The 27,141-nt window shown below is 39.0% G+C and overlaps 1 protein-coding gene across 1 annotated transcript in view; it reads right to left on the bottom strand.

The window, feature by feature from the left end:
* Positions 1–26,269, bottom strand: part of LY75 (lymphocyte antigen 75) — a 99,516-nt gene extending 73,247 nt beyond the window's left edge. The window contains exons 1-6 of the mRNA XM_078451252.2: positions 26,077–26,269; positions 20,295–20,666; positions 14,349–14,519; positions 10,891–11,055; positions 2,872–2,982; positions 1,383–1,526 (exon numbers count right to left, since the gene is read on the bottom strand). Of these exons, the coding sequence (XP_078307378.1) occupies positions 1,383–1,526; positions 2,872–2,982; positions 10,891–11,055; positions 14,349–14,519; positions 20,295–20,666; positions 26,077–26,170 (1,057 nt within the window). The 5' untranslated portion in view covers positions 26,171–26,269. The remainder of the gene's footprint in view (positions 1–1,382; positions 1,527–2,871; positions 2,983–10,890; positions 11,056–14,348; positions 14,520–20,294; positions 20,667–26,076) is intronic.
* Positions 26,270–27,141: the final 872 nt, after the last annotated feature.

Here is a 27,141-nt window from a genome sequence, read left to right as displayed (position 1 = left end):
TGAGAACAAGAGAACACAGGAGAACTGAACTAATTTTCAGTTTCTGAAATAAGACATGGTATTATTATTATTATATTTTACAATTATGATAAAGGAACAGAGGAAAAAAACACCCATAATTGAACTTAGAACAAATGTTTTCCTATTCTAGTCTTTGTCTCTATGAATACATATTTTTACAAGATTAAAATGATAAGTAGGCATATCATTTTGTTCTGCTATGGTATTTTCCTGCTGGCACAGTTATTTTAATAAATGCATATTATTCAATCATGTGGAAACATCATGATTTACTTAATAATTCTACTCTGCTACAGGGTATTTACTTGATCTATCATCAGTCATTCTGTTTTATTTTCATCTATGCTGTCTTTTCTATTACGCTTTTTGTTGTATGGACTAAATTTGGTTTGAATCAACCTGGAAGATGAATGTTCATTTTCATCTATGATTATAAACATCTCCCAACAATCTTTATTCTATATATTTATTTTCTAGTCTTAAAAAATAGCTTTATGTTCCTATATGGATAAGCAATTTTATTCCCTTCCCCCAACATTCTTTAAGCAAGACATTTTAAAACCTCCTTTTCTTCCCCTCCCAGTTTTGAGTATTACTTTTTCATATTCAGGAGGACTTAATCAAATACCAGTATATGATGGGTCCTGTGCAAGACAGTAAGGACACTCCTCTTATTCTTTCAAAGGCTTCTGAAATTTCTCTGCACCTCAGAAATTTCAACTGTTCTGCGATTCTCTTATCCTTGAAACCCCTTGACAAAAAACCATACTTGTACACATTTTGTCCTTCTGCACCCCACCTTTTCTACCTGATTTATCAACACAATAACCTAAATAAGCAGCCCGGCAGAGAAAGACAGAGCAGGGGTGGGCATCATGGGGTAGGAACTGGAAACCTGAGGAGAGTTCCCACATCCATCATTTTTAGTTCTCGCAGAGGCAGGTAAAATATAAGACCTGAGTGTGCATCAGCATCACCAGGAAGTCTTCTTAAAACACACATTGTTGATGTCCACAGAGTTTTCAATTCAGTAGATCTGGGGTGGGTCCTAAGAATTTGATTTCTAACAGGTATGGTTGATATCGATACTCTTAGTCTAAGGAAGCACACTCTGAGAAGCAGTGCTCTAAAGAAAAAAGAGCCACCTGTGAACAGAAATATATTTCTCACTGAGGATATCTCTGCCATCTTAAGGGGATATATCAAACCAAAGCTTTATGCATATATAGTTGATGACGTCTAACCACTGCATCAAAATAAAGTAGTTTTTGGCATTGGCAGTATAGGGTGAAGGAAAGGTGGAAATAGATATCTGAAATGGATTTACTTGCACCTACTTGCACAGAAAATGAGAAAGATACCTGTTAACTCCGCTGTGTTATTTAATGGTTTCTTGCAGACATAGGGCAGTTGAACTTCACAGGAAAAACTCTGCCATAGACCAGACCTGGCATCCATTCTTGCACAGCTTGATCCACCTATTATCATAGGTGCACTAGGCATATCTTAAATGATTAGAAAGAGGAGGTTAGGGCCAGAGTGGTGGTTAGAAAAGATAATTTGTATTCCTAATTTTCTGCTTTTATGGGAGCTCATAAAATAGTTAAAACCTTCTACTAAAGCCTCCATGGAAACTCATGTGCTTAAATCTGTCTCCCTTCTAAAATACAGGATACAGGGTGAAACACTCTAATACACTATAGTTAATTCAAAAACCAAAACCAAACCTCTATCCCTAATCAACATCCATGTCTTACTCTATGGTCAGTAGCTATTAATCTGCTACTCTATACAATAGATATACTGATTTGTGATTCAGTAATGCCCTTAAGACCTTGAATTAAAGGTTAAATTATCTTTAAAGATTTTATTTACTGAGGTGATAGAGAATTTACTCACTGATCATGAAATTTCATTAAACTAAAGTGACCTATTGGTATTGCACTTAACTCATTTTTCTTATGTGTGTATAGAATACATTTATACTGAAGCTACTGCTAACTTTTAGATTCTACACTTGTCAGAAGCTGAAATTTAATTTTTTTTTTTAATTTTAGAGAGAGAGAGAGATGGAGAGATTAAGCAAGGCCCACGCTTAGTGTGGAGCCTGACATGGGGCTCGATTCCACAACCCTGGGATCATGACCTGAGTTGAAATCAAGAGTCAGTTGAGTGTCCTGTGTCCCAACCTTGTGTCAAGCTCTGTGCTGGGCATGGAGACTGCTTAAGATTCTCTCTCTCCTTCGCCCCTCCTCCGCTCATGCTTGCTCGTACTTTTTCTCTCTCAAAAAAGTTAATTAGAATAAAAAGGTATCTAACTTCTTTTGGGAAGAAAAATATTTTGGCTAACTAGGGTTTTGTTTGTTTTATTCACTATAAAATTTTCTTTAAGGTATTTACATATGCAATATAATATAACCATTAGGTTGTCAGTACTTGAGCACTACTATAGGAGACCCCAAGAGTTCTAAAATGAGAGAATGTTTCTGTATTGGAGTTGAGCTGCAGATGAAACACCATTGGTCCGTCATAGACATGTCAAGTCCCCTAAAGGATACAGAACAACTGCCAGGCCATGTGATGAAGCTCATTCTGCTGTTACCTAAAATTGTAGTGTTGCCATAATGGTTACAGACAAATTCTCACTTCTCTATGGTATGGTTCAACTTGGCTATCATGGTATTACAATAAAGAAGGAATGAGGGGAAAAAATTGTTCTTAGAATTAACCATAATAACAGCTGCCAAGATTTGAAATTTTTATAAGCTCTCAGTGAGTGGGATGCTTTTGTTTATTTACTTTTTTGAAGATTTTGCTCTGTGCATAATAGATGGAAGAAGGAGCAGTTACCTGGGTCCCAGTTGAGAAAGTTTAATGGCTTGTGGTCTGACCATTCCCAGCCTCTAGCAGAGTATAGTTGATTTAAGCCAGTCCAGAAAATTCTTGGAATGCCCTCTTTTTCTGTAAGAATCACATAATTTTAACAAGTGACAAAATTACCTAAATTATTACCTAAGTCAGACTTAAGCTTCTACTAATAGCAAAATTATCTGAAGGCCTTGATTGTGAGGCAGGAATCCTGCAGGAGGCTGTTTATCCAACAAAGGCAGGTGATGCGTTAAGTCAATTCTGCTTTCCCATTAGCTTGTCCCTGTCTACTAAGGTAAGGACAGAATCTTCTCAGAACAGATGTCCCACTATTTTTAGCCCTGTTGTACTAATACAGAAGAAAACAATTTCCACTATATATCTCAGTTTTGAAGAACTGATTGTATTCCAGACTGACAGTGTAAATTCATTAAGCACATATTGTTTAACTGGTACTAAGAATATAAAAACCAAAAATACAAAGTCCCTGCCTCTCTGAGGATTTCAATTTAGTAGACAAGAAGAGATATGGATCCCTCAAAAGGTAAAGTGTTACCCATACTGTTTCAGAAATATGTAGAGGAACTGTTTGGTAGGCAATGGACTATGTAGTTCTAGAGTCCAAAGGAGACATTTAGGATGAAGACACAGAACAGGACACACACACACACACACACACACACACACACACACACCCCACACGACAGTGGAGATATATCATTCAAATTCATTATTTGACAACCAGAAGCCATCAGCAAAAAAGGGAAAGAGAAGCAGAGATAATTTAAGTAGTGATGCCAGTTGTAAATATGCCACTCAATATGCATATGCCCATAAACATATGGTAAACTGAATGAAAAGATTATAAGGCTTTTTATGCCAGTATCAAGAAAGTCAGCAAAATTATTCAACAACCTGGTAAGACTTCATCAACATCATGAAAAAAGAATTTGAAGATATTGAGGGCCTCATAGAAGAGACAGAAGAACTGATGTAATGGCCTAAGAAAACAAGGATGATGCTGACCAATAGGAAGAGTTAATAGGTTGGAATCTCTATAAATTTGTTGATATATTCTCAGCAGTAAAACACTTGATAACAATTTCTTAATTCCTCTCAGAGAATTATGTATGATGCATTATTATACTATATAAATGATCTCTGTGTGTGTGTATATATATATATATATATATACATATTTGAAATATAATTATATTTATAATTATAATATTCATAAAATATTAATTTTAATGTAAAATTTATAAATTATAAAATGTAATTTCAAATTATACTTAAATTAATTTATTTAATTTAAATTATAAATATTTATAAATTTATAAAATAATTAAATGTATATTAATATAATTATATTTTATATGATGTATATGTATATTATATACAAAGAAATGGTTCTTAAAATATGGATATTTTTTTTTTTTTTGTAAGAGAGAGAATATGAGCAGGGGAAGAGCAGAGGAAGGAGAGAGAGAATCTTAGCAGGCTCCATGCCTAGTGTGGAGCCAGATGCGGGGCTTGATTTCACGATGGTGAGGTCATGACTTGGGCTGAAATCAAGAGTCGGACGCTTAACTGACTGAGCCACCCAGGTGCCCTAATATGGATTTTTATATGCAAATCAAACAGATACACCTGATATGTATCATTTTGTTCCATTACATATATCAGATATATCTGTATGATTTGCATATAGAAAAGCATATCCATATTTTAAGGGTTTTTTGAGGGAATTTTGACTGTACACAATTTTTGTCTTACTGCAGCCTTGAGAATGTGAATACCTAAAACATGTAACTTCACTAGAACTGACACTCAGGAAATGGAAAATATCCTCTGTGTAGAGCAGAAATAGCAACAGCAAAGATGAAAGGGGCCAAGAGCAGTAACCAGACACCAGCATTAAAGGGATGGGCAGGAGTCTGGAAAGAGGGTGGTAGGGACAAAGGCCCAATTACCACTCCACTGAGAACGAGATGTGAAGTTAGCAGTGAATTACAAAGATACCCTGTGTCTTCCAGGAGCTTATTTGTGACAGAGGCAGGTCTTTGGGATCTAGAAGAGAGATATACCTATATCTGTATCTGTATCTATATCTGTATCCTGTATCTATGTCTATAACTGTATCTATATCTGTATCTAAATCTGCATCTGTATCTATATCTGTATCTATATCTTTATTTGTATCTGTATCCTGTATCTATATCTGTAACTGTATCTATATCTGTATCTACATCTGAATCTGTATTACATCTATATCTGTATCTACATCTGTATCTGTATCTATATCTGTATCTGTAACTGTATCTATATCTGTATCTACATCTGTATCTACATCTATATCTGTATCTACATCTGTATCCATATCTATATTCATATTTGTACCTATATCTGTATCTACACCTATCTAACTATATTTTTTAATGGTAGAAATTTTAATAAGTTTATGGCCTGTTGGGAGAAGAGTCAGTAGAAGTGAGAATCAATGAAAATATAAGAGGGAGAAGAAACACCTGATGTGGATACAAACAGCTTTGGGGAAGGAGTTAACCTTGAACAAACTGGAGGGATGACAGATACAGATAAGTTTGTAAGTACTAGGATGGGAAACTAAGGATTTGCTTCACTTTTCTCAAGGAAGTAGATGGTAAGGATACTCTCTAAGGGAGGAAAAGGTAGGTATTTGGGTAGATGGCTTGAAGAGCATACTGAAGGGAACTTTGGATTCATCCTTTTCTTTCACCTTGTTAGCATAAGTGCTGGCAAACAAACTGAGGATTTAATCCAATGTAAATTTCTCATTAGGATAATTAGTTTTCTAGCCTTCCTAAAGAAGTCCTGGAACATATTTATGGCACTCCAACTCAACCATTACAGGATATTCCAAATTCCCTTTATTAATTTTTAATGGGGATACTATGGAGGACCAATCCTTCCCATCCTTCCCAAGTTCAATGTCCTTCTTTCCATGAAGACTTTTCAGATATCCCCAGAAGGATATTTGAATAATCCTATTGCTTACCCGCACATGGGAAGTACATATTTATGAAGATACTAAATGAACTTTGGAAGCTGGTAAGTTCCTATAATTTGCTTAATTACACTGTCCTATTTGTGAGCTGTATTGGTGACTTATTCTTCAATAGAATTATAGGATTTTAAAATGGACTGTTTTGACAAACAGGAATGTTCTTTATGTGTTTTATGCCAGGTGAATGTGAATGGGAAATAGATTCTAAAAATCTGGGTTGGTCAAATATGAAAGGCAGGTATTTCTTTTATGGCTTGGACAATCTGAAGCTAGATTTTTTTCTCCATACTGTCCAAGCAAGAAGCTGACCAATTTGAGACTTTGCTCACCACATCTTTGCCATCAAGAAACAGACGATTGATAGCATAAATCCCCATACCTAATCAAATCAAACAAGCGAGTTCACTGAAGTCGATATTTGTCACTGTCCTTAAAACCTGTTCAGACTTGACCTTCTATTTCTATTCCTCTCCCCACAAGGGAGACTACAGGCCTGATAATGGTAATTGCATGTGGAAGGAGCCAGAAAAGAACCTCTTCTAATGTATAAGGAAGGTCAAACCAGCAAGGGGCCCTCACTTAGAAGTAGCCTAGCCTTGGGGCACCTGTTGAGGCCACTCTAAGTGAACAACCTCTCAGGGTGGAGACAAATGAGGAAGAATGGACTGTTGGGTCTTCTTTTGTAATTCTGGGATGAATCTGTGGTTAGAGGTTCCCTGGGAAGGCTAGAGCCATGGGAGATCTGATTCCCAAACAAAATCCAGAATCCCCCATCCCCAAAGCCCGTGTATTAGTAGAACAAAATCAAAACAAAACTAAGTGCAGGGCAAGCAGAAAGGAAAAAGAAAGCTCTTTTAGGTTGCATGGGACTTATTTTCAAGGGGCTGCTTCTGCTTTTTTTCTGGCAGTAGATTCCCTAGTCTACCATTAGCTACCAAACTAGAAATCATTTGGGAATAACATTCTCCATTATGCTCTGCATATGTACAATTCTTCTCCCCAATTAGATCAAGCACTTGGATCACAAAATCTCTGAGTCACTTTTGTTGGCCTCCCTCTCCTAGCCTAATATTTACACGTGATAGTTTTCAGTGAAGAGAGAAACTTCAAGAAACTTTCAAGATTTTGATACTGTGAGTTTCAGATGTTAAAGTACAGCTTGAGTCTTGGGAAACTATCAGTTATAATTAGGCTATAATAATTATATTATGCTTAAACAGCATTCATAGTGAAAGAGAAGTCTGGAATATTAGAAAGGGTGTATCTCTAAAATTATTGCTATATATAAAATGTGGGAAGAGTCTGGCCTAGGAAACAGCAGGGTCATTTAATATGTTATCTCACTTTTATGAGTTATAATATAAAAATGATAGATAAAGAAATCATGCAACATTCACTCCTCCAAATGCATCATTAGATTGTTAGGGTTTTGATAGTCATACTTGGACACTTTTCTCCTTCACCGAAAACATCAGTTTCCAAATGTCAATATTCCAGGAGGCTTAAATTTATTGGTACTTTTCACTTTCAACAATATTTGTTGTAAGGTTCAGTGAGGTCTGAAAAGGAATTCCATTGACAACCACTAACCCATCAGGCTTATTTGATAGATTTCCATTCTAGAGCTCTGATTATTCAAGTATCAAACAAAATGGGAAAAGGGTGAAGCTAAGGAAGTAAGAAAGGAAGGCTTTTAAAAGGAAAGCTTTTAGCTAAAGAGCATGACAAAAGACTAGTAGACTTTTAATGATGAAAAGAAATGAAGAGAAAAATATATATATAAGAGGATTAAGTAGTATAGTAAAAAAGTAAGGGCTCTGGAGTCATATATGTTGATATTTGAATCCCAGTTCTGATACTTCTGAGGTGTGTGATGTTGGGTATGTTATTTCTAAGCATCAATTGCCTTATCTGTAAATGGGGGTAAAAATACCTTATGAGGTTGCAATGATAATTAAATTATTTAATTTGTCTGGAGACATGCGGGTTTTGCTCATAGTTTGGATTTACCAAATATTAACACTTATTATAAAGCAGTGTGATGGGATTTATCTGAATTAGTCAATAGGTATTTGTTTCATATATAGGAATTAAGATGCTTAGAGTTTTGCACAAAAGGGAAAAAACAACCCATGAGACCCACCTATACCTGCAAAGAACTTAACTAGTCTTAAAAAAGGTAAATGCAGGGGCGCCTGGGTGGCTCAGTCGGTTGAGCGGCCGACTTCGGCTCAGGTCATGATTTCGCGGTCCGTGAGTTCAAGCCCCGCGTTGGGCTCTGTGCTGACAGCTTGGAGCCTGGAGCCTGTTTCAGATTCTGTGTCTCCCTCTCTCTGACCCTCCCCCCGTTCATGCTCTGTCTCTCTCTGTCTCAAAAATAAATAAACGTTAAAAAGAAATTAAAAAAAACAAAAACAAAAACAAATTCTCTTTATAAAAAAAAAAAAAAAAGGTAAATGCAGACACATGCCAGATACAACTTGTTTTCAAGTCAGATTGACTGTGTTCCAATTTTGGCTCTGTTAATTACTTGTGGGTGACCTTGAACAAGTTACATTTCCTTTCTGATCCTCACATTCCTCATCTGCAAAGTAGGCTTATTACTAAAAATACCTACACCTCATAGTATTGTTATATAGTATTAAATAAGATAATGTATGAAAAGCATTTAGTACTCAGTCTGAAGCATCATTGCTGTCATATGTTATGATTATTTTTTCATTCAAATCATCAGAAACTTAATAACTTTGGCTTCATTATTTTTAAAAATAATACAAAAAGTTTCTGTTTATAAACTTTCTAGTAAAAGAAGTGCAATGCTCTGATGGAAAAAGTTAGAGAAGTTTACTGAGTACATAAAAGATGTCCCAAATAAATAGAAAGGCATACCATATTCATGGATGAGTTGACTTAATAAATAATGTAGTGACAAAGGTGCCTCTTTAATCTATAATTCAATGCAATTCCGAAGTCCCAATAAAGTTTTTCATTGAGATTAATAAGCTGATCCTTAAATTCATAGAAAAGAATAAGTGGTTAAAAAATAGCCAAGGCAATTCAAGAAAAAAAAAAATGAGAGGACTTGCTCATCCATATTTACCATGCAGCTGGCATAATTAAAACAGTGTGGAACAGACACATAGACAGACAAGTAGACCAAAGGAATAGAATGGAGAACCTAGAAATAACCCACATGTAATAGGGGAGTTTATATTTATTAGAGGTAGAATAATAAATTTTAGGGAAAAATGTAAAAGAAATAGTGCTTGATCAACTAACATCCATGTGGAGAAAGACAAATTAGATTCCCACCTCTAGAAATTTTATTTCAAATGGATTATGGATGTAAACATGAAAAGCAAAATTAAAAACTTTTAGAAGAAAAATGAGAGGTTATGTTCATCATACTAAGGCTAAGAAAGAATTTGCTAAATAATATAAATAAGCACAGAACATTATGGAAGAGACTGACTGACCAAATTAAAAGTACCATATTTTTAAATAATAAGAAGCAACAAAAGTGAAAAGACCAAAGACTAGGAAAAGATATTTGTAATCCTACAGCAAAAGATAAGTGTATATGAAGAATTACTATAGATCAATAAGAAAAAGGAGGCAAACAACTCAAAAAGAAGGCAAAGGATATCACTTGGCAGATTATAAGCTGAAAACCTGAATGCCTAATAAACACAAGGCACAAAACCACATGAATTATCAGGAAAATATAAAAGACAAATGAAATAACCATTTCACATTAATCACAATGGCCAACTAAGTCTGACAACATCAAGTGCTTGCAGAGGTGTAAATGAATACAGCCACTTTGGAAAGTAATTTGGAATTTTGATTAGAGCTGAAGAGATGTGCACCCCATGACTAAGCAATTCCTACTCAAGTAAAAATCTCATACATGTCTACCCCATGAGACACATATGAGGATGTTCCTTACGGTGGTATTTGTAATAGGAAAAGCTGAAAACAACCTGTTTCTCAATAGGGGGATGGATAAATTGTGGTTTATTCATACAAGGTAACAGCAGCAGTTGACAACGTATAAACTTACATATGGGTAAATAAGTATTTGTATCATTTAAAAACCTAGATATGTTTTTATATCTGTTTTAATCTATGTTTTTATATCTGTGTATTATAGATCTATATAATGAAAACATATGCCGTATTTATACATATATATGTTATAAAAGCACTCAAAGAATGGTTATTTTGAGACGTGGTCATGGGTTTTCAACTCTATTAACATTTTATTTCTTTAAAGGGAGGGAAGCAAGGAAAGAGGGACGGAATCAATCCATGTAATGCAATATGACAAATGTTAGTGTACAACGAGTGTGTAAAGTCAGGGCAGTGGTTATACAGGTCTCTTTTAGGTTATATTCTATTTTTGTATGTACAAGTTTTCACAATTAAAAATTTTTAAATTACCACCATCACCCCACAGACAAAATAAAACAAAATCCTATCCACTCTATGTGTCCATTCATTAAACCATTTGCAGATTTCATAATTCTCTCCTTGCCTTTGAGTACGGCACTCCTCTACCCAACCACAAGAACGTTTCCCTGAGGCCATCTAGTGTGACTCAGCCATGTTCGTTACCTTCCTTGAGTTCTCCACTTTTCAATGTTCAAACTGTTTAATGTTCACCTTTTACAAAATCTTTTCTCTTAGGCTTAGGGTAGCAGTTTAATCTTGCTACCTCACTCCATTTTCTGAGCAATAACTTCTTTTCGGTCTCCAACATGAAATGCAGTTTCAATGGATAGAATGTGATTCTACTAATACCTTTTTGCTTGAGGGCTTCAGTGTTGATGTTTAGATCCCAAGAAAAGACAGAAAGATATATACACAAATCAACATACCCGGGTATGAAAATAGAGGTAGATAGATGGCATCTTTACAATCCCGGCAATTTGGTCTACCACATGCAAACCTACCTTTAAGATAAGTTAATTCATCAGCATTGCTGATGCTCAGTAAGTTAGCTCCTTGATTCTGACATGAAACATAAGCTTCCTTCCAAGAAAGAGATGTCTGAGTATTAAATTGGTAGCAACTTCCAATCTGCTCATTCTTTTCCCAATTATCTTCACAGCCATTTTCTGTTGATACAAAGATATGTTAGCCATCATGAAGTAAGGGCATAATGTTTTATATTACTAAGAATGTTTACCAATACTGCAATTCAATTTCCACCTTCTTAGGATACACTAAAATTGAACTTTATTGTTCAAATGACCATGTTTTGATTCTTTGGTTACACAAAGAAATTTTGAAGTCATAGGAACCAAATAACCTTGGCTGATGAAAGCTTCCACTCTCCTATCCTCTACTCTCCCATTATCCCCTACCAATTATAATGCTATATTTTAGCCCCTGCCTGCCCTCTGCCTAAATGTAGGAGTCTTCAACTGTGTTCACATTGTTAAACTCCTGAGCTGATGAAAAACAAGTTCACTTGCAGATAGCGGCAGACGGCAGAGGGGTTTGCCACAGTTTGCAGCAAAACTCCTGTGTGTATGTGTGTGTGCAGACATGTTGCTTAAATGCCCATAATGTAGAACCCAAGTGACTACCTTATTCGAAAAACTCAGTCTGAATTTTTCCTTAATATATTAACAGAGGATTTAATATATGACATATAATTAATAGTATACAATCACTATTACGTATGTATATGTACACGTGTGTGCATATGTATACAGACATACATGTTCGTTGTATAATGTGCATATTATTTTCTTCAACAAATACTTAGGCACACCTGGGTGGCTCAGTCAGTGAAGCATCCAATTCTTGATTTCGGCTTAGATCATGATCTCATGATTTGTGAGATTAAGCCCCGAGTTCGGCTCTGTGCTGACAGCATGGAGCCTGCATGGGATTTCCTCTCCTCTCTCTGCCCCTCCCCCTGTTTTCTCTCTCTCTGTCTCTCTCTCTCTCAAAATGTTAAAAAAACCCCAAATATCTAAAAGCAGTTACAATTCCAGACAAAGACCCTTCAAATTATTTCTTATATGAGATATATAGATCTTGATACAGCTGGTTCAAAAACATACTTAGAGACTCCCATATACTGTCTAGAAGAGGAAACCTAATATAGGCTATATCGCATGTGTCCCAGGCTCCACTCTGGGGGTTTTGCAAAGAGCCTCCCATCATCAGTCACATATCACATGTTAGACTCATGGCCTTTCAAGCTGGAAGGGCCCTCCTAGGTCATCTTGTCTAATGCTCTCATTTCACAGATGGGAACAAAGATCTAGAGGTGCTTGTGGCAGAGTTGTGATCAGAGCACCGGTCTCTAAATCTACTCTTGTTGATCTTTTGAACAGCATACGCTGCTTCTTCAGTCACTTTTGAATGGCCTAAATAGCAATATAGGTGGTTGTGACATTTGGTGAAAACAAAATAGGTAGATTTGCAAGTACATCGCCTCAAGTTTCCTTATTACCACTGGAGCCCTATGCCTGAAATCCGGAAGCTTCCGGGGGATGGCAGTATGTCTGCTATAAAATATAATCTACATGGTTTAGGAATCCTCAGCTTTGAGAAACTCACAGTCTTACTTCGTCCCTAAAAAGAACTCTGAAAGGTATATGAATGCATTAATACCTCCCATTTTCACCCCACCACCCAAAAGAAGCTAAAGACACTGATACTCATAACAGTCAAGGAAGCAAGGTGGAGTGGAATAAATATGTGGGGAATGAGTGTCAGGAATCCTGGAATCTCCACCAGACTCCGTATGAATGTGGTCTGATCCTGACAGACCATGTCATCAATCTGGGTCTGCCGCCCCTCACCTGAGAATTGAGGGATTGCACTGGATAACCTCTACACTCCCTTTCACATCTAAAATTTCTGATCCAGACTATAATGAGGTTTAAATGAAATCAGTGCCTAGTTGACCAAACTCTGCCTCATATCAGTTATAGTTGAAGCAAACATCAGCGTTTATCTTTTAGTAGGTTCTGGGTGTTGAAAAGCCTATGCCTCTACCTGGAACAGTAATTCTCAAAGTGTGGTCCTCAGACCAGTATCCTCTGGGAACTCATTGAACTGTGAATTCTTGGGCCCCACTCCAAAGCTACCAAATTATAATTTCTGAAGGTGGGCTCCAGAAATCTTTGTTCTAACAAACTTTCCAAGTGATTCTGCTGCAGAACCATTTTCTCATTATAACCTCTTCTAGTTGCTTAGAACTTTTCATTTTGAAGCTCAGCTTCCTTAAAGAGGAATCAGCATTACTAATACCAGTAGACTGGCTACTGAATGAGGCATGATATAGTATAGTTATTTGAGTCAAGGAATTCAGAACTGGGTTTCCTAGATTTGAATCCTAGTTCTGAAATGTATTTGTTATGTGACCTTAGGCAAGTGCTGTAATTCCCCTGTGCCTCACTTTGGTCATCTGTGAAATGGGGATAAATAGTGGTGCCTACCTTATAAGGTTGTGTGAAGATTGAATGAGTTGATATAGTTTGAGTGCTTAGAATGGTATCTGACACTTGGTAAGGCCCTAAAAGCATTAACTATTATTACCTAGGTCTGGCGATTTTTCCTTTCTCTTTGTTATACATTCTTCCAAACTACTGACCACTTAAAAATATTTCTGGAGCACTTATCACATGTCAGGTATTGTGATCACCTGTAACTCTCACCTGACTGGTGATAAAATATGTCTCAGTTATATGCCAGATAATGAATCAACTGCTACTTTGGTCTCTCTCTCTTTCTAAAGAACAGTGAACTCTTTAGCATGTCCTGAATAGTTTGCTTCTAGTAAGAAGCAATTAGAAAAAATGCTCTGCTCAACACACACAAATAGCAGAAGGAAAAGTGTTACCAATTTTGAGAGGGCCAGGGATATGGGTCTCTTTTGTCCCCTACTCTCTACTTCAGGCCATAAATATACTTAAGTGTCTATCATCCTAAGAGTGTTTCTTTAACATATCTACCCCACAAACCACCATCTTTGCTCTTTTTCTATTTCATAAACCTTAAGAGGCTTTCTCTCTTATTCACACCTGTCCACTATAACTTAGCTTCTATGACCAATGGTCTTTTGAAACTGCTCTAATGAAGGTCAGCAGCAATTTCCTAACTGCTCATGCCTTTTCCACTTCCTATTCCTGAGGTATCTATGCTACAGACACTCCCTCCTTCTTTGTCTTCCATGATACCATTCTGTCTTGGTTCTATTCTTGGCCTACTCCTAAAAGCAAGCTCATAGCTACACATTACTTCCCTCTTCCCTCAAATATATATTTATTCTCTAGGATATTTGTTGCAGTCATTTGTGAGTCCTCTTGGACTCTTTTTTGTCCCTGTTGCTTCACAGAAATGGTATCCATTGTCTCTCTATATATAAAGCCTGTTAGCCCATACATACCTGGTATTAAGCAGATGCCCCACTTTTGATCATACTCATAATTTAAGGTGGTTGCACACCATGGCCCACCATGATTTTCATCACGAACGCACTCATGATGCCAGGTCCCATTAACTAAGAATGGTAATTCACAAGGTCTTCCATAGGAGTTCCCATCTCTGGTATATATCTCTGTGGTGTGGGGAGGAAGGAAAGGAAAGTTAAAAACTGGACAATCACCTTCATTTAACTAATTCCTAAATTTTCTGTGAAAGAAAGATTGTTGTTTGCGCTTAAGAGAATACACTATCAGGGTGCCTGGGTAGCTCAGTGAATTAAGCATTCGACTCTTGATATTGGCTCAGGTCGTGATCTCGCAGTTGTGAGACTGAGCTCAAGCCTGGCATTGGGCTCTGTGCTGAACACGGAGGTTGCTTGGGATTCTCTCTCTCCCTCTCTCTGCCTCTCCCCTGTTTGTGTTCTCTCTCTCTCTTTCTCTCTGTCAAAATAAATAAACTTAAAAAAATAAATAATAAAAAAAGAGAATACAGTATCTAAGTAGGTTGCACAGTGTGGAAATTCAGAGCATGGAAGCTGACTGGTCAGATCTGTACTTGAATACTGGCTCCCCCACTGAGTGACTGTGTGGCTGTAGCAAGCTCTCTAATTTCTATTAGCCTCAGTTTCTGTATCTGCAAACTAGGAATAATAGTATCTAGCTAATAGGTTTATTCAAGAGGATTCAATGAGATAATCCATGTAAAGCATCATTTATTATGGTGTGATAAAGAGCTAAATGATCCTGGCTTGATCCTGTAGGGATCAACTGATTACCATGGGTGGAAGACTAATTCACCAGAAGGGGATCTCTGCCTGAGACTAAATTTACATTTTAAATTATTTTATTTAGTAAGAGTGGGGCCAGAAAAATACCTTGGAGTCACTGAGGGTGGGTGTGGACTTTGGAACCAGGTGTAGTTAGGCAGATGGACGCATAGCCCATTGCTCACAGACTGGTGGTAGAACTGAGGTTGTGGGTTTTGAGGAAGTGGGAGAAAGAACACCTAGATCTCTGAGATGGTTCTTGGAGAAGAATGGGGCACGGTAATTCATGTTATAAAAGAAGAACCAGCTTCGTCTGGGAAGTCATGGGACTGGCTGGTGGCCAGAGAGGTATTAGTACCAGGTTTTCATTTTGTTTTATTTAAATTCAAGCTAGTTGTCATACAGCGGAGTCTTGGCTTCAGGAGTAGAACCCAGTGATTCATCCCTTACATATGACACCCAGTGCTCATCCTAAAAAGTGCCCTCCTTAATGCCCCTCACCCATTTAGCACATCCCCCTACCCATCTCCCCTACAGCAACCCTCAGTTTGTTTTCTGTATTTAAGAGTCTCTTATGGTTTGCCTCCTTCTCTGTTTTTATCTTATTTTTCCTTCCCTTCCCCTATGTTCATCTGTTGAGTTCCATTTTAATAATTTGCCCTGGTGCATGGATAAAAACTGAAAAATTATTCCAACCACAAATATGCCTGGAAATAATAAAGAAAGTGCTCAATATTTATGCAGACAACAGTTCTCTTGGAAAGGGGCTTTTATAGAACAGCTAGCTATGTAATTATTTTGGTCACCTTTTTCCATACCCTTAATTTGTTTAAAACCAAGGTCATTATCAGATCAAATAGTGGCTATTAGGTAAAGCATAATAGTCAGATCTTATCACCCTTTACCAGGCTATTAGGGTCCATCAAAATGTCTCACAGATTTGCTTAAAAGTGTACTTAAGATAGTATTTGATTCCACGTCCTTTATCATTCTCAAATATTCAGTTAACTGAAGTATGAGACTTGATTTAACAGTTTAGAATATATTAAGTAGTAGTACAGCAAAAAGTAAGAATAATCCAGACGCTTTTATTTACAAACAATCTTTTAAGGGACACTGGTTTTATTTTCCTCTGACATATAAATGATTTTGGACAGGATATTTCTGTTAAAGAGTAATTCGGCCTTACATTTTATAATAAATCTGCTTATTACCTGTGTTCTATTTCTAATGATACCAAAGCTCCCAATAGTTCATGACAATTTCTCTTCCAACATTATAGTACTTAAAAGGAGTCCCTGAACACAGCAACTATTACTTGTAGAACCCTCAGTTTCTTCCTTTTTAAAAAGTCTTGTGTTTCTGTAATACAGAGTGCTTTCACATACATTTCTTTTACTTGCTCTTTACCATAAACCTATGAGATCTATAGGGCATGTATTACACTTTTTTGTGAAATCTCCATTTTTTGCAATGTAGTTAAATAAAACATTCACTAAACGGTAAGTGACAAGGATGGGAACTGGCTCCCTCATTAGAGTCCTTGACATGTTAAGCACAACTTGTGACTTTAACGGCTGCCTTCTCAGGTTTCAAGTTCTGTTTCATAGCTTAAAGCTGGGTTTCAATTAAAAAACTCTCCTATTCACAATATCGTTTGAAGAATGATAAGGATATAGCAACCACCACATCAGTAGCAGCTAACTTATGTTAAATGTTCACAAAGAGGTTTATTCTCACACATTTTTCACTGCTGCTGGACCTCTTAAATCCTATGGGTTTCCCTAGAGACAGCCTTTTCCTGAGAAGAATCTTCTCTGAATGTGTGAATTTATGATGATCGCACTCTCAAAACAACAGCTTATTCTGAAATAGGTACAAATTGGTGAGTTGAATCACTTACATGGAAAACTAACATTAATTTCTTCTGCAACATGAGGCAAAATAGCTTCAATGGTTAAAAAGGTTGGCAGGCTCGCAAGAGTTGTTCAAAATTCAGACAGTTCTCCACTAAATTCAATTTCCTCTGGATTCACCAAATATTCAAAATTTGAAGGCTGCTAGTGAGCTCAAGATATCTTAATGATATACACGTTTATCTGGAGGCTGGTCAAAGGCAATTCATTCATAAAGTTTATACAACTAAAGTTTTCTCTGAGATGAACATGACTCTCACACGGGATGGGGGTTGGAGGAAGGCAACCCAGGAAACAATGACAAATAATTTTTCTCATATTATAAGTAAAAACATTTATATTGCAAATACAAGGGAGAAATAAAAAAGCTATATTTGGGGAATTCAATTATGGTGTTGAGCACTGCTTTGCTGTAACAAGTTTGGGTAACCTTGGACTTCACTCTATTGGGACTCTTAAGTCTTATCTTTCTTATCTCTAGACAGCTAGCTAGACAAAAGGCAGGGCAGAGACCAATATGCAGAGTCTGACAGAGTAGTGCCAGAGAAAGCCCTTAACTTAAGACAGTAGTCTCTAATCTAAGAGCAGGAAGGGACTACATACATTTAAAAGAGTAAAACTGCCAGGACTTAATATGTGATTAAATTTAGTAAGAGAGGAAAGCAGGACAATTCCAGGGTGACTTGTAGATTCCTGACACACACGATTTGGATGGTACCAATCATCCGGAAAGGAATAGAAAAGAGGAAGTAGGTTTGACCCTGGCTTCTGTCCAGATTAAAACTTGAGGTGTGTGCTGATGAGTCAGAACTATGAGAGCCTTTCCTCAGAAATCTCTAAAGTTCTTATTTGAAAATCCAGTGTTCCAAATATTGTATTTGGTAAGGTCAAGAAACACTTTGTGCCTGTGGGCACTGCTTAGTTCTTTCTGGGTTGGTACCCCAAGTGGGTTCTTAAACTTTTTTTGTGCTCCTGATAACTTTGGCAGCTATATGAAATGCACAGGTGCCCTTCTCAGAAGAATATTACAAATGCATAAAATAAACCCCATAGGATTACAAAGAAAATCAGTTAGACTGAAATTAAGGTCTTGGGGTACTTAAGGAATTTACGATTACAACTACATCCCTCAAAAGAATCAGGAGCAGGAGACAGAAAGAGCCCTGCAGAGAAAATAATACTGTCTGATCTTTGAACAAATTTGATGAAACAAGTCAAATCCAGTTCAAAAGGCATTTTGTGTCATTCCATGTTTTCTCTTAGTTGCCAAATTGGAGAAACACTTTCAAAGTACAAAATTTAAACTTGCCATTAAGTGGTACCCAAATAGCAATTGCTTTTTTTTTTTTTTTTTTTTTTTTTTAACGTTTATTTACTTTTGAGACAGAGAGAGACAGAGCATGAATGGGGGGAGGGTCAGAGAGAGAGGGAGGCACAGAATCGGAAGCAGGCTCCAGGCTCCGAGCTGTCAGCACAGAGCCCGACGCGGGGCTCGAACTCATGAACCACGAGATCATGACCTAAGCCGAAGTCGGACACTTAACCGACTGAGCCACCCAGGCACCCCTAGCAATTGCTTTTTAATGTTAGGAGGAAGCTGGCTAGCAAAAACAGACTTGTTCAATGACTCAAGGATCGAGGATTAAAAAAAAGGAAAACCCCATATCTAATTCTCCAATATTTTCCCGTTAAGAGCAGAACCTGACATCTCAGAAGCAGATGCATCTTCAGTAGGAAATAGAAATAGGTTACCACAGGAGAAAAATGTGTGTGTGTTATGGGAAGGACAGAAAGCCAAATTTAGCTTAAGTGAGCTTTAAGAGAAAAGAAAAACCCTGTGAACCTATATAAATTTACAAAGAAGAGCAAAGGTGAGATAAGGGTTAAGCCTTAGATAAGATAATTAAATATATATTTATATATAAACATTTGATGTAATTCAGAACAAGATGATGAAAAAGATTTGCTTGGGTGATACCAAATTACATTTAGAGGTTTAAAAAAAATAAATCTACTCCTTCTGACTTGGAAAGTTGTTATAATCCAGTTTCTAGATGCAGAACAAAGTTCATGATCAGCTCTGTCATAGGCAATATTCATATACAGTTGACCTTCCAATAACATGGGTTTGAACTGCACAGGTCCGCTTATATGTGGATTTTTTTCTGATAAATACGGTACAGTAATGTAAATGTATTTCTATTCCTTATGATTTTCTTTTCTTTTTTTTAGTTTATTTACTTATTTTGAGAGAGAGAAAAAGAGAGAGCATGAGTGGGGAAGGGGCTGAGAGTGAAGGAGAGAGAGAATCCGAAGCAGACTCTGACTTGGGGCTGTATGTCACCAACTGTGAGATGATGACCTGAGCCAAAATCAAGAGTCAGATGCTTAACTGACTGAGCCACCGAAGCACCCCTCTTTATTATTTTCTTAATAGCATTTTCTTTCCTCTAGCTTACTTTATTGTAAGAATACATTATGTAATACATATACAAAATACGTGTTAACTGTTTATGTTGTTGGTAGGCTTCCAGTCAACAATAGGTTATTAGTAGTTAAGTTTGGGTGAGTCAAATTTTCAGTTGCATGGGGGTCAGTGCTCTTAACCCCCACATTGTTCAAGGGTGAACTGTATTTATTTTTGAAAGCAATTGAGAAAAAGTCCACTCTTAAAATGCTGAATCATAAACACAAACATCAAAGTGTGACCGCCATGCCAAAAATAGAAATAAACTCACTCACACGAGGTCTTGAAGTTTTTCCATTACATAAAAATCTGCCAAGGAGACATACATTTTCTTTTTTCTTTCTTTTCTTTTCTTTTTCTTTCTTCTTTTTTAACTTATAAAAAGTTTGATTTTACTAGGTCATTTGAATTTTACCCTTTATGAAGAATTTCCTGTTACTCTACCATTTCTTTCCCTCTGGAGTTCAGAATGTAATCATAGGAAATACATATGCTCAAGCGTCAGAGAGATTTCAGATCCTAGGTTTACTACAGAGTGACTGTGTGACCTCTGACGAGGTACCTAACCTCTTCTGTAAAATAGGAAAGACAGCACCAACCTCACATGGGTAGCTCAATGTTACTGCACTGTGCCTGAAATTGAATGCTAGCTCACTGCCCTTACCAACGCATGACTTTATTTGTGATCAGTTGTGCAGGTTCAATGTCACATTTACCAAACCCAACAGCAAATGAGTAAAGTCCCTCCCCAATACTCACCATGGTAAGGCTGGTCACAGAGGTTTTCCTCTGTGCCTCCTTTCTTCCAGACGTCAGATGAATTTGTACTTGCTATAGCATGTCCATTCTTCAGAGCCAATCTGTACTGGGCAGCTCCGTACAAAGAGTAGTGCTCACATTTCCACCACAACATGGCACTGGAGTCACAGCTGAACATTCTCAAGGAGTCTGTGGGTTTAGTAATATCTAGCCCAAGGCACTTCTGGGATTGCAAATGAAAGAGGCGATGCTGGGACACCCACTTCCATAACATGTCCTTACTTCCATCACAGTCCGTTGCTATTATCCAGTCATTCAGTGGCTTGATGCACTTGCCCATGTTTTCATTGACAACGGTGAATGGATCATTGCCTGAGTCAAGACAGACAGTTAAAGAAGACATTTCAGGATTCTGAACTGTGTGGTTAGTGTGCCTTGGCCCCTGCTTGCTGAGGGGAGTCTGAGCACTCCGGGATTACTCCCACCCTCCAACATCTATAAACTGCAATGCACTTACACAAGGTCAGAGGACAGTGGTAGTCAGAGAGGCAGTATAGTGTGGATTAAGAGCATGAGCCAGTCTGCCTAGGTTCAAAGTCTGCCTCTGCTACTTACTACCCATGTGATCAGGGCAAGTTATCTAACCACTATGCCTCAGTTTCCTCCTTTGTAAAATAGTACTTCCATATGGTAGATATTAGGTCAAAATGAGCTTATACAGGTAAAGCACTTAGAATGGTATGTATATTTTTATTGTTGTTCCGTGAAATATCTGCCCCCCTTATTTAATGAGATGAAGAAACTCCTTCGTTTTCATCTTCCTTAGAGAGGTGGTCTACAGTCAATGAAAAGTATCCTGAACCTATTCAGGACCACAGTTCTGTCTTGCTTATATTAGCTACTATGGCAGGGTAAATTATTACATGGCATGAACGTGTCTCAGAGGAGATGCAGAGACTTCTGAGGGGGCAGAAGTAGAATAGTGGGGTAAAGGGATGAGAGGAAATGAAGATCTGGATTCTAAGGGTAGGAGGGACTGTGATCAGCTCTACCTTAGCACCCACAGGAACGTGATGAGAAGCCGTGAAGAGGGGTCGGGAAAGTGCTGACTGTGTGGATCACCTACGGAGGCTGAGGCTGAGCCTGAGCTCCAGAAATCACCTGGGATTCAGAATTCAACAGCCAGGAGGTTTGGACAGTGGGAAACTCCAAAGTGATGAGCATAAGCTGAAGGCGAACCAAGGGACCTCCCTGAACGCTTCCCTGCCACTTTTGCATAAGTTGGGGAAGACCTGAGTAATGACAAAAACTGAAGTTCTGCTAACTTGGTGGAATGGGACCTCAGAATAAAATTTAATCTGATTCTATGAAAATAAAGTAATGCATGGTTTCTTGCACACCTGAGCTTGTGGAACAGGATTCACATCTGTTAAAACAACTTACAGTTGAACAATTTGGCCAGTGCTTTTAGAAAGAAAAATTTTTTGAAGTTATAGCACAAAAGTTCATGTTGCTGAGAGGAAAGCTGAAAGACAGTTAAACAATCATTGTCAGTGAACCAAAGGGTTCAGCAGAAGGACCTGTAAATTTTTAGTTCCCAAAAGGCACTTTCATTTTGATGCCAGCTTCACAACCATTGATTTTACTAACGCTACATACCTTTTCTGATAATAATTCACAGGCTTTCAGAGTTAAAAATTCTTATACGAAGGACTTGAGGGGAAATTTCACCATATAAATAATAACTATACCATTAAGTCAAATCTCAGCTTGAACTAGGAACAGAATTTTTTGCTTTAAATAGCAGCAGCAGCAACAAGAATAGGAACAACTACAAAATCCTGTAAAACTTTAAGTTACTTCTGCTTTCAACTCTGTATTTTAAAATATTACGTAAGGCTGCAGCTAGGTGTCTTGGTCATAGCAACTTCCATCCCTCACCCTTCCTTCTTGGACATTTCTCTGCCATTCTCTGCTTTATGGACACCATTTGGGAGGATAGTTAACAAAAAGAGGAAAACATACTGTCTTAGAAGATTATCGCTCACAATTTCTCCAGTACGCTTCTCCGAAATATTCAATATCGACGCAGACCCATGAGGTACTTTTTTCCCAAACTATTCTCTCACTTCTCCAAGATAAATCTCGTATTCCAAAGTATCAGGAGTTACTGGAGAAAAAAAAAGAAGTCTGCTTCTACAGGAGAATAGGCTGCCACCTCCCTTGCTGGAACATTTCCCCCCGTTGTCCTGTGGTCTCACTGTCTTCTTTCGTGGGCACTCTGCTCTGTGCCCTTTGATCCCAGATAGGTGAGCTGGGCCAGCAGGAGTTTTGCTATCTTTGCAGTGTTTCAAAGTTCTTTCAAGTTGCCTTCGCAGAATCCAATAGATTAGCTATAGCTCTTAGTATAGTGGCACAAGCAGTGGAATACGAGTTAGGGGTGCTAGGTTGAAGACCTACCTCCACTACCAGTTAGCTGGTAGACATGTTGGGGAAGTCACTTAATCTCCCCAGGGTCTTCGTATCTCCAAATGTAAGATGAAAGCAGAGAAGTTTAAGATACCTTAGCCACTTTCAGTACTAATATCCTATGCTTCCACAAGATAAGTTTTCCTAGCCTTTCAGGTTTTACTGGTCTTTGCCAAGTTCATTGTATATTGTTCTTAAACAGATGTCCACAACTTTATTATGTCATGTTAATGCTAGTAGCATTTTAGGTCATCCTAATCCCATTAGCATCAGGTATGTGCACTTAGGTAACAGTGATGCTTTATAAATACTCTTTGGAAGTGAAAAAAAAAAATTACCCTTTCCCATTTACTGTATGTTTTACTTCTGGGACACCCATAGACTGAAGAAGTTTGTAGGAACTCTGAAAGACTACAGGAGAGGTATGGAATGGCATGGAAAAGCTATGTAAAAGAGGAGTTGCCAAGCTTCTTACCTAATTGTAACATCTATGATCATAAATACTTGCCTCATTTTAGATCTGTCTTTTAACTATTTACAATCAATGTTTGACATCCATAGTGTTCCCTTAGCACATACATTAATTATTGATATGATTTAAGGAAACTTGCCATTAGCCTTCATACATAATGTATGTGTAAGCATTCATACATAATATATAAGGTAGGGAGAGTCGTCTTTTCATGATGTTTCCCCATATCATTCCTTACCCTTCGCAGAAGCAGTTCAGTCTGCCTCAGTCTTGTGACCCTATCGGGATGGTAGACTGAAGGGTGGGAAGGACTGAGGAAGTGTGAAAATAATTCCTTATTCATAAAATGTGTTAAATAAGGGTAAATAAAATATTTCAGAAATATGTTACACTTTGAAAAGGTAATTACACAGCAACTTATAAAAGATTCTTTATTGACAACCTTATGTTGCATCTTATTCATGTTATCTTATAATATATCCTAAATGGAATTTTAATGTTTACTTCCACATACAATATTTGGGCAAGTCTAAAAGGCAAAGGTTGATGAAAATAAGCCTCATCATCCCTAGTAGCATTTTTATATGCTTCATTTCATAGAAATATTCTAGTGGTATCTGAGAGGAAATGGCTAAGTAGTATTATCATATATTGAAAATGAGTTTTTAGTATTCCACATTCATCAAAGGAAAACTATCTCCTATTGCCTAATCATTATTGTCTTACCTAAACAAAAGAGGTTTGCACATTCCAAAGAGAAGTTGGACATCAACATTTTATAATCACAGACAAATGGAGAGGGAGATAGAGGCAAGAAGGATGAAGATTGCAGTATTTTTAGTTTCAGGGGAACTTCTAGAGCCCACAATGTTAAGCATTTCATGGAGTCACCACCATGTATACAGATCATACATGTGGAGTAGGAAAGAATCAGAAGTTTGGGTTTGTCAGTTCAAAAACAGGTCCTGAAGTGACCTTGGGTCCATGACAATCTACTAGGAGTCAGGAAGTCATGGCATTCAGATTGGGTGTTATGGGCTGGTGAGAACCTCAGGAGTTCTAGAAGGATTGGTTTACTTCAAGCTATTAGCTCTCCCAGGAAGCCAAAAAGTAAACCAAGCAATTGGGATTTCCCCAAGGGCACAGAGCAACTACTAGGTGTTGAAATTAGGTGTTTCAGCACCTGAGCAACACAGGCCTCCTGCACAAACCTAACGGCATACATGTGACAGACTGCATGCCATTACCAGCATCGTGAAGCTGACACGCTGCCAAACAAATTACTCAAATGGCTAGGGTTTCAAAATTCCAGTGCTTCCCTTAATGGGACCACAAGTCTGGTCTGAGGGTGTAGTAAACAGACCAGAGCAGCTACTAAGGGTGAGGAAGGATTCAGGAAATCAAATACCTGTCAGGACCTAGTGCAGGAAGAATGGAGTTAAGCTGATGCTCTTTGCTTTGGGGTGATGAGAAAGGCCAGGGACTGCAGAGATTGCAAAAATTAAGGAAATCTTGAGTTCTGTGGGGGAGACAAAAACAGATAAGACTAAAGCAGAAGTAGGTGGAAACCAAGTCTTCGGTGACAGAAAGGTCAGGGTGTTTTGACTGTGGTTAGTTGTGGCAGTGAAATATTTCTACCTGGATTGTGGACAGGTGGAAAAGAATTCTCACAGCCAGTAAAGGACTTTTGGCAGTTTCCAACAGGGAGGGTCAAAGGAGAATGGAGAAGTGTGAATCAGATCAGCATTCACTAAAAGGTCCTTGTTGTAGATAGGGTGATGTCACTCACACTCTGGGAAGCTTCTTCACATCACGCTCTGAAAAAAGTCTAAATCTGGCAGTAACTTAGTTTAGCTGTTACAGGAAAATAAGAACCACAAGCAGCCTACGGTTTTCAAAAAAGTTCTTACCCATCTTTTACTTCCTCATACAGGAAAAGTGAACAGAAGTGGTAGGTGGTGACGGCCCACTGACCACTCGCTATGCAGCCCGACTAAGAAAGTCCTCGGGGGCATCTTTTGCCAAGGCAAAAAGAAAGTAAAAGCAAACTCCGATTGCTGCCAGGGGGCATGGTGAGGCTGGCACTACCCAGAGCATCAGCGAAGGGAGTCTATTCCTGGTCCTGCTTCCGCAGTTAGAGGCAGGAAGGTCTCTGGGCAAGCCACCTGTGCTTCAACGTGGGACCGTCAGCCTCGCAGGGGTGTTTTGGAGCTGATAAGGCAGGGGAAAAGATCGCCGCTCAAGGCTTTAGGGGAGGGCATCATAAATAAGTTATGATCATGGTCACTTTAGAAGACATGGCTTAACCTAACTTCCTTTTGGATGTGCACGTTGGCGGACGTGCAGCTAAGTTGGGGCATCATTAATCATTCTGGGCGCTATGGATAGAAAGTTCCTCTAGACACTGAGTGGCCAAGGTGACCAGGAGGCGAAGGAGGGGCGAAACCCGCTGGATGGGGTGTGGGGGTTGCTGAAGAGCCCTTTACTCTAAGGAGGCAAGATTTTGGAGGCTTCAGGACGAGGAAGGGGCGGGGGACCGGCACAGAAAAGGTCATGCGCTTTCCCTAAGGTGGACTGTTCTCTCTCAGCACCAGAAAGGCCCTGCCCCCCCCCGCGCCCCCCCCCCCCCCCCGCGACCCCTCCATCCTCCAGGCGCCCGAGGGCCAGGGAGCTCCTCCTACCCCAGAATTCCCCTTCGGCTCACATGTTCGGCTCCAGACCCCCGAGGAAAGCAGAGGTGACGAGACCCGGGGCGCCGCCCTAACCCCAACCGAGGAAAGTCGGCAGACCTGACAACTTCGAGGGCCCTAGCCGCCGCCGACCTGGCCTGCCCGCGGTTACCTGCGCGGCCAGAGGGCTCCGCCAGTGCGCAGCACCTGAGAAGTAGCAAGAGGAGCTCCGCCGCGCGGCGAAGGGTCGCCCAGCGCGTCCTCATCCTGAGCCGGCCCCAGCAGTCCAACCGGGTCCTCGGGCGCACGCGGGACCCACCCCTCCCGCTGCGCCCAGCGGGCCGGGCCGGCGCTTTTGCCTAGAGCCTCCGGGGAATCCCGGCCCCGCCCCCTCCGCCCTCGGCCAATCAGGCGGGGCGGGGCGGGGCAAGTGAGTGGACTCTTTGGCGGGAAGACGAACCTACGCGCACCTTCTGGAGGACCGACCCGCCAGGAGACGGGAAGTGAGCGCGGAGCTAGACTGCAGAGTGTCGCTCAGACTACCGGGCTTGGGGGTCCTGGCCCCCACTCTTCTTCAGTAAAGTTGAGGAGACGCGGCAGTTGCCGGGACTTGGCAACTTCCTGGTGTGTGGGTTGGGTTCGTTTAGGACTTTGTTCTCTGCCTAGCGCACCTGTCTGGGAGGACCTCTTGACTGTGGGCTAGGCTGGAGAGGCACCCACATCCTCTCATACCCCAAAGGCGGAAGTCTGCATCCGTAGTGTTGCTGCTGCTATCAAGCCAAGGAATTCAGGTGTCCTTAGTTGCGTCTTGTGTTTTCGGATAGTGCAAACAAAGGCAGGGTAATCGCACTCTGCAGTTTCACCCACAATTGTTAAAGAATGAAAAAGCAAGAGCTATTTGAGTGAACCTACAATCAATACTTTCAACGATTTAGGCCTTATAACCATCTGACCTTTGCAAGTAAGCTCTTCTCTTAAAAATTAATAATAATAATCCAGTGGAAATGGGAAGTGTGCACCCCAAACCAGCAGTGTGAGAATAATATTTATCCTCTCCCTGTGGGAACTGCAATCATTATAAATAGGCTGACCTAAGTTGCCTGGATGTGAATGTCCTATATTCTTAAACCCCATAAAAGCACATGGTGTGTACCCAGAAACACCTTCATTCCTGTCTTCTGAGGGTGAATGCTTCCAGGAGAAGAACATCTAGGTTGCCTCTCCTGATTTTAACTGC

Source organism: Panthera onca, chromosome C1 (assembly GCF_046562875.1).
Source record: "Panthera onca isolate mPanOnc1 chromosome C1, mPanOnc1 haplotype 2, whole genome shotgun sequence".
Lineage (NCBI taxonomy): Eukaryota > Metazoa > Chordata > Mammalia > Carnivora > Felidae > Panthera > Panthera onca.
The sequence above is the reverse complement of the archived record's forward strand: the minus strand, read 5'-3'. Positions and strand labels throughout refer to the sequence as shown.